The sequence below is a fragment of the Mercenaria mercenaria genome, chromosome 14 (assembly GCF_021730395.1).
Source record: "Mercenaria mercenaria strain notata chromosome 14, MADL_Memer_1, whole genome shotgun sequence".
In the NCBI taxonomy this organism is placed as follows: Eukaryota; Metazoa; Mollusca; class Bivalvia; order Venerida; family Veneridae; genus Mercenaria; species Mercenaria mercenaria.
Window position 1 is genome coordinate 39,057,501 of NC_069374.1, and position 12,967 is coordinate 39,070,467.

Genomic DNA, 12,967 nt, shown 5'->3' on the forward strand with positions numbered 1-12,967 from the left:
AAATTTTTCCCAATTGTGCTGGTGTTGCTGGCATTCCCAAAATGACCAGAAAAAGGCCTGTTAGATTAAAGGTGTTTTATTATTTGTCCCACTTATACACTTGTAGGTTTAATCTAATGTAGTAGTTTCTCTCGATAGAAAATGATAAATGTTATTTTATATATAAAATTTGATAAATGTGTTTACATTGAAAAAACATCACCACTTAAAATAGTTTATCTGTCACTGGCCCTCAAGAGGCCATCAAAGCACACTTTTAGCTGGATATACATGTAGTTGGTAAAAGAATTCACAATCTTCTATAGTTCTCCATTTTAGTATATCAGTTTGACTGTTGTGATACGCGTATTTGTCTCAGTTATTTGTTTGTTTCGCCTTCAGAATTGTTTTTGGTTTACTTTGTTTTGTATGTTTGGCTGATGTGTATTCTTCTACTAACACTCTCTTAAGCTTATGTGATGTCCCTTTTTTGCCAGACAGTTTCCTTTGTTCTGCTATTTGTACAAGCTTTTTGTGAAAAGGTATCCTGGTCAGATCTGGAACCAGGAGGATATTTCCTCTAGTTTCTTTTACTCCCTGCATGATGCCAAGCCTGAAAATAATTATGTAAGTGTTCACATATCAAGGTTGGTGAAATAGATGAAACAGTACAATTGCTAAAATTGACAAGGATAATCTTGTAAAATTTTGGCAAACAACACAAGTATTTGGAACTAAGCATCAAATCGACAGGTATAAAGGTAAGCTTTATTTAATGTAGCATAAAAAAATTAATCCAGCAAACAACACGAGCTACAAAGCTCTTGTGCGACAAACTAGGCATCCAGTAACAGATACTTACCTGTGCTTATTTTACCTCCTGGTACAAGTACTACAACCCTTACAATGCTGAGTACAAAGCATTTTGGGAGCTATTTTTCACGTCTTTGGTGTGACGCTGCCAGACCTCCCGCACTCAAAGTGGACATTCTACCACTAGGCTACTGAGGAGGTATTGTAATTACTATGTGTCTTGAATAGCTTTGTCCAAATTCATTGAACCTTGTATGGCTATAAATGGCAGGGTACTTAGTTCTGCTATTTTTTATGAATACATTACCACATATTTACCAGTCAAGTCTACCAACTGAAACCAAAAAATACTTGATGTCTAAGGGCAACATAAATCCACCTCAAGTGCCGCTTTGTGTCAAACAGTTTTAAAATTTCTTTGATTAATGCATGTGGCATATATTCTTGACTATATCCATTTCATCATCTTGAGCTGTTAAGTGTGACCTTGAACACTGACCTTTTGAAGTTATTTTAAATGTGTCAATGCACGAGAATGTGACAGACTTGAAAAATATCTTGAACCTGCTTTTGACATTTAACCTCAGAGTGACCTTGACCTTTGAGATATTGACATAGGCCATGTGTGTATAATGCTCTCTCATAATGGTAAACATTTGTGTGATTCGAAATCCCAAAACAAATGACAACGTTCTGGATTGGACATTAGATCCAATAATACATGGCCATATTTTAATTAAAGCTGGAAGTACTTTTGAAATACTGACATGGGTCTTTCATGCAACATGCCTTGGTGGTAAACATTTGTGCCAATCATTTTTACAATCTGAAGACAAAATGAGGCATGCACATACACTCAACCACCATTGTGACATCGCTAAGTCAAGCTCACCGCAAGCGGGCTCCACAAAAATAGTTATGTTTCCGTTAACCTGTCAGACCCATATTTTTTACAGAATTATATAAAAATTAAAAAATAGGAATGTGTATACAATTGACACTGGTGCCCCCTGCTATGCCAATTTTTCACTTAGTCAAGGGCTACAACTCTGGTATTAATGGGGTCAAGGTCAAACAAACCCCTGGTGCACAACTTCTGATATGTGGTGTTTAATATTAAATGTTAGAATGACGGACATACAACAGCAACCCTCTTCAGTGCACATGAACGGTGTAATTTTACCAATTTTTGGTCCAAATTCAGCATTTTGAGGTGCTATTTTCGGTCATTACTGTGCTACTTTCACTTTTTCAGTCATTTTTCCACTGGCAAATGAAACTTTTGCTCATGAATATAAAAATCCTCAAAATTTTAATGCTATTTGGGTCTTATTCCGAATGTATACTTGTCTTAATCTATATATCATAGTATAATTTATACATGACCCTGTAACATACGTCAAAAGTTAAACAAAACCAATTTATTTAGCAAGCGAATATTGCCGATCTAGGTATATCTCGTTCGGGCTACAAGTGGAACAAAAGAAAACACCCTTTTTCAACATTAAAAGAAAGTTATCTGGAAGCTAATGTCTGCAGTATGGGTACTAGGACTTATAACATTCATTTACCAGATTGGTGAGTAAACATGGTGCATTCCTTTTAAAATGTCTCATTTCTCCATTTCAAAAAGTGCGGTGCACGTAACCGTTACAGTATATGAAACGAAAGTCTATTAGTTATTACGTCTACAGGTGACTTTTCCCTGCCAATGAAAAGTCTTGTATTATCGCTCAATTTACTGGTACCGACTGCAATACTCTACTCCGTAAGGATAAATACAATAGAGCGGGAACCATGCAGTAAACAAAATGGTGTTACTGTAAAATCTTCCACAGCAATTTCGACTATATAAACAACTTTTCAATAATGTTGCTTATGGGATTCTAAACGATGCAACGGCAATTTCAACTGAAGGTTTCTATCGGCAATTGGTTTTTATTGAAAACACAGCCTAAATTAGTGCTCAGAGGTGAGCTATTGTGAGTATTTGTCAATTGTCATGTGTTGTCAGCAAATTGCTTCAACAGACATATTCTACCAAACTGTTGGAATAATTACCACCAAACTTTTATGTAGTCATTTAATGATGATAAACAAGTGTGCCAAGTTTCAAATTAATATAGCTTTTATAGTTTCTGAGAAAAGGTGGACCTAAACAAAAATTTTAACCAAGGAACTTAAATTTTCTAAGTACATTAAGAGCTATAACTCTGACAAAATCGTGAAAATGCATATAGAGTCATAGTTCTAGGACTACACAGTCATCTAATGATGATAAACATGTATACAAAGTTTCAAAGCTGTAGCTTTTATAGTTTCTGAGAAAAGGTGGACCTAAACAAAAATTTTAACCAAGGAACTTAAATTTTCTAAGTACATTAAGAGCTATAACTCTGACAAAATCGTGAAAATGCATATAGAGTCATGGTTCTAGGACTACACAGTCACCTAATGATGATAAACAAGTATACAAAGTTTCAAAGCTGTAGCTTTTATAGTTTCTGAGAAAAGGTAGACCTAAACAAAAATTTTAACCAAGAAATTCAAATTTTCTAAGTACAAAAGGGCCATAATTCTGACAAAATTTCAGAGTTATAGTTCTTGGCCTACACATTCACTTTATGATGATAAACAAGTGTGCAAAGTTTCAAAGCTGTAGCTCTTATAGTTTTTGAGAAAAGGTGGACCTAAACAAAAATTTTAACCAACACCGACGCCGACCATCAAGTGACGACAAAACCTCATAGATTATTTTCAAACATCACACAAACTAAATGCTGTTTACTACCGCAACAGAAAGAAAAAAGTAGACTTTAAGTTCAAAAAAATTTCACAATAGTGTTCTTTGGGTGACCATCTATCGAATTCCTTCAAATAATTTCATTTAGTAAACATGAGTGCCAGAATGTCACAATATACGCCCGTCATAGCAAATTTCTTTACACTAGCACCTGTATTTGCAAATGGAATTTTAATTCTGTGGTTGTGTAGTAATTATTGTAATTCTTTTGTTTTTCTACATCCACCAAAAAAAAATCCTTACCAGGTAGAGATTCCTTAAAATACACCTAAAATTTGAAAGTAACATCTATGTTCCCTACGGTCAATTATAAAAAAGTTACAATATAAGTTATTTTTAGTAACAACTAAGGGAGTTAATCTTAGAAAAAAAAAAAAAATTTTAAGTCCACACAAAAATCCTTACCAGGTAGAGACAGGTCAAAATACACCCAAAACTGGATGTAACATGCATGTTGTACTACAGAAAAGTGGTCTCGATTTTTTCCTACGACTAGTAATGAAAAAGTTACAATATAAGCTATTTATAGTAACAACAAAGGGAAGTAATTCTAAAGAAGGGACCTGCGCATGACACTCTGTCTCATGATGGTGTACAATTGTGCCAAGTTATATCAAATTCCCTCCATGCATGAAGAAGAAATGCTCCGGACAAAGTCATTCTTGCATCTGACCTTTGGCCTCTAAGTGTGACCTAGGGACCTGGTTCTTGTGCACGACACTCCGTCTCATGGTGGTGAACATTTGTGCCAAGTTATATCAAAATCCCTCCATACATGAAGAAGAAATGCTCCAGAAAATTTTTTCATTCTTGTATCCTTTGACCTCCAAGTGTGACCTTGACCTTAGACCTAGGGTCCTGGTTCTTGCACAGACACTTCGTCTCATGATGGTGAACAATTGTGCCAAGTTACATCAAAATCCCTCCATGCATGAAGAATATATGCTCTGGACAAAGTCATTCTTGAATTTGACCTTTGACATCTAAGTGTGACCTTGACCTTAGACCCAGGGACCTGGTTCTTGTGCAGGACACTCTGTCTCATGATGGTGAACAATTGTGCCAAGTTTCATCAAAATCCCTCCATGCATGAAGAAGATACGCTCCGGACAAAGTCTGTGGACCCCGCCCGCCCTGCCGCCAGGGGCGTTCCCATAATACGTCCCATTTTTCAAACGGGCGTATAAAAACATGGCCACCAGACAGTCGGCCTGGTTTTCTCTATTTTGCTATTTAGAAAATTAAAAAACGTGCCACAAATGCCCAATTTCAAAATAATTTGACAGAAATATTATTTAAGTGACCCTTTACCAGTAATACTTAATAATTTTGATTGGTTATATATTTCCTTATATGCCTGCAAATGAAACATTAAAAATCTTCTTGTCAAGATACAAACAAAATTTCAAAATTACTTGTTACTAAGTCTTGTGCCACAGTGAAAAGGAGAAATTTGTTAACTAGATAATAAACTGTGTCTTGGTATGCAGTTTTAGGCAGTTATTTAGGCAGTTATATAAACAATTAATACTTTGTCAGTAAAATAATTAAAATACTGTTTTTCTAGGTAGGCAGTTTTCGGCAGTTAAACAAGAGCTGTCCATAAGACAGCGCGCTCAACTTTTCTCAGTGCTTGACTCTGAATTAGAGCTTTGCCAGTAAAACAAGAGCTGTCTCCGTAGGATGACACATGCCCCCGATGGCACTTTGAATGAATAGTTATGGCCGATGTTAGAGTTTAGGACCTTTGACCTATGGAGCTGGGTCTTGCGCGTGACACATCGTCTTACTTTCATGCATAGTTATTTTAAAATCCATGCATGAATGACAAAGATATGGACCGGACATGCCCATCAATGCATTATCATGAAAAATGATCTTTAACGTCTAAGTGTGACCTTGACCTTTGAGCTACGGACCTGGGTCTTGCGTATGACACGTCGTCTTACTGTGGTACACATTCATGCCAAGTTATTTGAAAATCCATCCATCGATGACAAAGATATGGACCGGACACGCCCATCAATGCACTATCCTTTAACTTCTAAGTGTGACCTTGACCTTTGAGCTACGAACCTGGGTCTTGCGCATGACACATCGTCTTACTGTGGTACACATTTATGCCAAGTTATTTGAAAATCCATCCATCGATGATAAAGATATGGACCGGACACGCCCATCAATGCACTATCCTTTAACGTCTAAGTGTGACCTTGACCTTTGAGCTACAGACCTGGGTCTTGCGCACTGCACGTCGTCTTACTATGGTACACATTCATGCCAAGTTATTTGAAAATCCATCCATCGATGACAAAGATATGGACCGGACACGAAAACTGCGGACAGACCGACAGACTGACAGACTGACAGACAGACAGACGGTTCAAAAACTATATGCCTCCCTTCGGGGGCATAAAAAAATCCAGGTTAAGAAGGGACATAATTCTGTCAAAATTCAAATCAGAGTTATGGGAACTGTGTCTCCTGGTGTAGACTTTGATAGAAAATAACTATTTTGAGTTTCAAGTCAAAAGCTTTAATAGTAACAGAGATATTTGACTTTATCAAAATTTTTAAAAAAAAATTCTAAGTTAAAAAGGGGCATAATTCTGTCACAATTCAAATCAGAGTTATGGGAATTGTGTCTCCTGGTGTAGACTTTGATAGTAAATAACTATTTTGAGTTTCAAGTCAAAAGCTTTAATAGTAACAGAGATATTTGACTTTATCAAAAATTTTAACAAAACATTCTAAGTTAAAAAGGGGCATAATTCTGTCAAAATTCAAATCAGAGTTATGGGGATTGTTTCTCCTGGTGTAGACTTTGATGGTAAATAAGTATTTTAAGTTTCAAGTCAAAAGCTTTGATAGTAACAGAGATATCTGACTTTATCAAAAATTTTAACAAAAAATTCTAAGTTAATAAGGGGCATAATTCTGTCAAAATTCAATCAGAGTTGTGGGGATTGAATCTCCTGGTATAGATTTTGATGGTAAATAAGTATTTTAAGTTTCAAGTCAACAGCTTTGACAGTAACAGAGATATTTGACTTTATCAAAAACTTTAACCAAAAATTCTAAGTTAAAAAGGGGCATAATTCTGTCAAAATGCAAATCAGAGTTATGGGGATAGTTTCTCCTGGTGCAGACTTTGATAGTAAACACCTATTTTAAGTTTCAAATCAATAGCTTTGATAGTAACAGAGATATTTGACTTTATCAAAAACTTTAACCAACGCCGACGCCGGGGCGAGTGCAATAGCTCTACATTTTCTTCGAAAAGTCGAGCTAATAAACTGGTATTGCTTTACAAGCAAATTTATTTTAAAAAACTGCATCCAGAAAATAACTGCTTATTATTTGTATAAAACAGTACAAGTCTTTTTAACTGTCAAAAAGCTATTGAAAACTGGCCAAGTAACAGTTATTTTCACACCAGTCAAATTGTCCGCTTTAAAATTTAAAAAAGTATAACTTCTCTATTATGAAACAGAGTCAGAATTTCTGCAACTGAAAATGTCAAAGTATAACTTCTCCGCATCAGGAAATAGTCAGAGTCAGAATTTCCGCAATTGAAATATGTCTGTCATTATTCCGCATGTTCTCCGCATATCCACAGATTCTCCGCAAAACGAAAATTCTTTTTTGCGGAGAATCTGCAGAAACTAAAGGTTTCCGCAATTTTTCCGCAACATTTCCGCATTTTCTCCGCTTCTTGAAATGCAATGCGGAAATCTGAGCTAAGGGCGTACTGGAAATAATGCTTTTTTCTGAGTCATGGCATTATTTACCTGCTATTTTGGCATGTTTTTCCGACGTAATTAAGAAAAGTGCTTAGTTTTGCTGGAAAACAAATAGCAACAAGTATTCCATAATGTTCAGAGCACATCTTGCGCTGTATGCCATCTCTGACAATAAATTCTAAATAACTGAAAAAGACAATTTTCTTACCAAAATCGTTCTATTTGATCCGAGATCATGCGTTACTGATCCGTTTTTTCAAGGTAACAATTGGATACTGTGATTTTAGAGGTATGTTTCAATGTAAGTCTCAGTGGGGTTTAAACTGCGACCCATTCCTTCCACAGCACAAAAAGTAGCTTTGGCCAAATGCTTTAGACCACTGCGTCAGGGTGGAATTTTCTAAGTATGAAGATAAATATTAATTAAGTTATGCTGACCTTGAACTTGACCCAAATGACCCCATATGCAATCCCAACCTTAGTTTTTCTATAAGCTACCTGTAGGCCAAGTTTAATTTCAATACATCGATGTAAATAAAGTTATTTGGCAGAAACCATTTTTCTATTTTTAGCAACAATGGCCTTGATTTTTACCCTAATGACCTCACATGCAATCCCAAACTCTGTCTCTATGCAAGCTACCTATATAACAAGTTTCATTTGAATTGTCAAGTTATTGAGCGGAAACCAGAAGTTGATGCCACCCGCCCGCCGAACAACATTTGCCAATCTAATAACCAGATTTTTTGAAAACCTGGTTAATAATGTACCATCCCCCTGCCTCCCCCCCCCCCCCCCCCCCCCCACCACATCCAAGCATTTAAGTGATTTCTATTAGAATAGGCCGAAGGCCTGAAATATACAAACACCCTCCCAACTGTGTTGTCCCACCCTTTTTTTTACACAGAGTGTGCAAATGGATGATATCTAATTCTGGAAATGTAACAGAGAGAGGCATTAGCCTGAGAGGTTTTTAGAACATATACTAATAAGTTTAGAACTTACTTGAAAAGTTTTATGAAGAGTGAACATAATTTATAAGCAATTTTGAAGATGATCTTCAGAATTTAGTATTTATGCTATATAGAGTTAAGTGAACATTAGTTCAATAAGGTTTATGGAAGTGGTTGTATTATGTTTCAAATGAGAATAGTTTAGCTAAACAAAAAGATAAAAGGTAAGGGTAAATTTTCCCGGAAGCACAGAGCATCAAAGCTAAACAAGACAACATAAACATCTTTAAAAGATGCGCATGCAAACATGTTGTTTTATATACTCAGTTGGTTATGTGACAGGTCAACTTTTTTTACCTTTAAAAAGCATGGTTACCGGTCACTGAAGTTAATCATGGTAGTAAATTTCTGGCCTTAATCCGGCATCATCCATCAAATAAATGCTTGGATGTGGGGTTCAATTTATTTGTAAAAAGTCTGACAATGCACAACAAAGTATTTGGCTGGACACAATTTTGTGTATACACAAACATACACATGCACAAACACATGAATGCATACACAGATAGGGGTTAATACTATATGCCCTCTCCCAATTTTTAATGGTGGGGGCATAAAAACAGATAGCTTTACTTAATTCAAATATCAGATAAGAAATACAGTAAAAAAAGACACCTACTGAGGCCAATAGCACGTGAGCAGCCTTTACACTGAAAGTTTTGAGCATCTAGTCCTTTCTCATTGGCAATACTTGAAAACTGTGACATGTCATTCTGAAAAATTGTAAATATATTAACATCAATGGGAAACTATTTCTGGTCATACAATAAGTTGCAAGCAGAATCTGCCTTGGCTGTAAAAGGGGCATAAAGAAATTCTGTGCAGGGGCAGTATGAATAGCAGGAGCTAATATATTTCAATAATAAACAAGAGGGTCATGATGACCCTGGACCGCTCACCTGAGTAATATGAGCTACATAGACAAGTGTAAGAGATCAGGTAAGAAAGTCAAATATAAGTAAGCATTGAAATCTTTTCCCAGTTGTGTGAACATGTTTCAAATGTCAAACTGATGCTAAAATATTAAGAAAGTAGGTCACATTCACGGTCACTGAAAGTCAGTGTTAAGATCAGTGTGCAAACCTGTACATGTCATCCAAATTTCAAGGCTGTATCTTAAACAAGAGATCACAGAGTGATCTTGGCACCCACCATTGAGTCATTTTTGAATGTTCCAAATTTCAAGACTAGCTCAAAATCCTAAAAGTAGGTAACTATGTCAGAATCCAGGTCATCACAGTCCTTGGATCCAGTGACCTCTAATACCAATTGATAACTTTGGCTCCATACAAGGTACTTACTTACCAAATTTCAAAGAGATTGGTCAATATATGAATGTGCTATGAGCAAAGCACAAATATGTCACTAGGTCAAAATCAAGGTCAAAGTTCATTTCCGTACACAAAACTGTGCATGTGGTCCATGCATGTGGTCCAAATTTGAAAGCTGTAGTCTGAGAAATGTGAAAGTAGGTCATTAGATCAATTTCAAGGTCAAAGTTCATTTTGGTACACAAAACTATGCATGGGCTTCAAATTTGAAGGCTGTAGCTTGGAAAATGTGAAAGTAGGTACAAGGTAAAAATCAAGGTCAAATTTCAATTCAGAACACAAAACTATGCATGTAGTCCAAATTTGAAGCCTGTAGCTTGAGAAATGTGAAAGTAGGTCACTAGGTCAATCTCAAGGTCAAAGTTCATTTCGGTACATAAAACTATGCATATGGTCCAAATTTGAAGCCTGTAGCTTGAGAAATGTGAAAGTAGGTTACTAGGTCAATCTCAAGGTCAAATTTTATTTCGGAACACAAACCTATGCATGTGGTCCAAATTTGAAGGCTGTAGCTACAAAAATGTGGAAGTAGGTCACTAGGTCAAGGTCAAGATCAACTCATGTCAAGGTTCATCTAGCCACTTAAAACTATACATGTGGTCCAAATTTGAATGTTGTAGGTTAAAAACAAAAAAGTAGGTCACTAGATCAAAATAAGTGACCTTGACCCTAAACAAGGGAGATGACACCATTAATGAGTTACATGCATTTTTTTCTTATTACGGAAACAGAGAATGGACATATAATTACTTATATTATAACTAATAATTAAACCCATACCCTAAACAAGAGAGATGACACCATTAATGAGTTATATGCAATTATTATTTTTTTCTTATTATAGAAACAAAGAATGCACATATAATTACTTACATTATAACTAATAATTAAACCCAGAAATTTGAGTACTAAACAAATTAATCATCAATCTACTAGGGTAGTCCATTCACTGCTGAGGTGTAATAGGAAAATAATGAACAACTTGAATCATTATCTCATTAGTGTCTGCAGACTTTATGACCCTTCTACAGGTAAGGCCATAAAAAACCAATTAACTACTTGGAGGGCCACTGGATATAAAATTATATTAGAAATCAAAATAAACAAAGGGCCATAACTCACTCAAAAATTGTTGAACCAGTCTGATTTTCAGGGGGACACAACTAGGGTACCAATACATCATTCTGACAAAATTTGGTCAACATCCCCTCAGTAGTTTCTGAGGACATGCGATAACAAGAACTTGTTAACGATTGAAAGGACGAACGGACAATGGACCACGGACGCAGAGTGATTTGAATAGTGGGCTAAAAACAAGAAAGTAGGTCAGTAGGTCAAGGTCACAGTCATCACCCTAATTACTTAGGGTCATCAGGTAATTATAATTAAACAGTCTAGGAAATATGATCAGATAATTTTTGAAGTATTTTTTCCTATATAACTCATATACAAGTGACCCCCAGGGCAGGGCCTCTTTTCACCCCAGGGGCATAATTTGAACAATCTTGTTAGAGAACCACTAGGCAATGCTACATACCACATATCAAAGGCCCAGGCCTTGAACTTTCAGACAAGAAGATTTTTTAAGTTTTTTCCTATATAAGTCTATGTAAAACTTGGGACCCTCAGGACAGGGCCTCTTTTCACCCCAGGGGCATAATTTGAACATTTTTGGTAGAGGACCACTAGGCAATGCAACATACCAAATATCAAAAGCCTAGGCCTTGCAGTTTCAGGCAAGAAGATTTTTAAAGTTTTTTCCTATATAAGTCTATGTTAAACTTGGGACCCCCTGGGTGTGACCTCTTTCCACCTCAGGGGCATAATTTGAACAATCTTGGTAGAGGACCACTAGGCAATGCAACATACCAAATATCAAAAGCCTAGACTTTGCAGTTTCAGACAAGAAGATTTTTAAAGTTTTTTCCTAAAAAGGTCTATATAAAACTTGGGACCCACGGGGCGGGACCTCTTTTCACCCCAGGGGCTTAAATTGAACAATCTTCATAGAGGACCATTAGATGATGTCACAGGCCATATCAAGGCTCTACGCCTTGTAGTTTTGGACATTAATTTTATTTATTTTGTTGAGTTTAACGCCGCATCAACACAATTATTGGTCATATGGCGACTTTCCAGCTTTGATGGTGAAGGAAGACCCCAGGTGACCCTCCGTGTATTATTTCATCATGAGAGGGTACCTGGATAGAACCACCAACCTTCCGTAAGCCAGCTGGATGGCTTCCTCACATGAAGAATTCAACGCCCAGAGTAAGGCTTGAACCCACATCGATGAGGGGCAAGTGATTTGAAGTCAGCACCTTAACCACTCGGCCAGGCCCCTACAGTCTTGGACAAGAAGATTTTTTAAGTTTTTCCTTGCGGTTGCCATGGCAACCAGAGTTCAGTATGGAATTCAATGCTTTGAAGAATTTTTAAAGAGGACCGTCTAAGGAACATCCCTTGAAATTTCATCAAAATTGGCCTGGTGGTTTAGGAGGAGGAAATGTTGTTTAAAGGAAAGTGTGGACAGACAGACAACAGACGGTGAGCAATCACAACAGCTCATCCTGAGCACTCTGTGCTAAGGTGAGCTAATAAAAGCCTATAGTAAGTACATGTCAGACACAGGGGCGTGGCCATTTTTTAACCTTAGGGCATAAATTTGGACAAGTATGGTAGAGAGTCAAACCCTTATATCGCATGCCAAATACCAAAGCTGTAGAGAAAAGGATTTTTAAAGTCTGATAGCTGAAAACCAAAAAGACCCATATTTCCAACGAACCAGAACCATTTGAACAACTTTGGAAGAGGGCTACCCAGAGATCATTTGTGTAAAGTTTCATCAAAATCCATTCAGTGGTTTTGGAGAAGTGTTGTTTAACCCTTAGCCTGCTGCAGGCGAATTTAACAGCCTTTGCAAACAGCTTGGAACCAGATCAGACGCCGATTAAATCGGCGTCTGATCAGGTTCCAAGCTGTTTGCTACTCTGACAATATTTCTTCCAATTTTGGAGCAAATTGAATGAACTTTACAATTTTAGCAGACGACATTTCCAGCAGACGACAATTTATCTAGCATGCTAAAGGTTAAAGAAATTGTTGATGACAAGTGACCACGCCCTCTGGCAGCCATGTTTTTTGATGAATCAAAACAACTGGAACAATATTTCTAGAAGGTCACACAATGACAATGTGTGTGAAATTATTTTAAAATCAGGCTAACAGCTTTATACAAGAAGATTTTCTAAGTTTCTACTTTATACATAAAGGGAAAAGTGACCA

General features: G+C 36.6%; 1 protein-coding gene across 10 annotated transcripts in view; it reads right to left on the reverse strand.

Annotated features, from left to right (window-relative positions):
- LOC123527417 (uncharacterized) overlaps positions 1–12,967 on the reverse strand; it is a 265,494-nt gene that overhangs the window by 87,545 nt on the left and 164,982 nt on the right. For 8 of the 10 annotated variants that reach the window (XM_045306853.2, XM_045306848.2, XM_045306852.2 and 5 more), the window contains one exon: positions 8,971–9,064. The exons of 1 other annotated variant lie outside the window; for it this stretch is intronic. In XM_045306853.2, the coding sequence (XP_045162788.2) occupies positions 8,971–9,064 (94 nt within the window). Of the gene's footprint in view, positions 593–8,970; positions 9,065–12,967 lie in introns of all 10 variants that reach the window. One more of the 10 variants, XM_053523310.1, reaches the window with a different exon arrangement.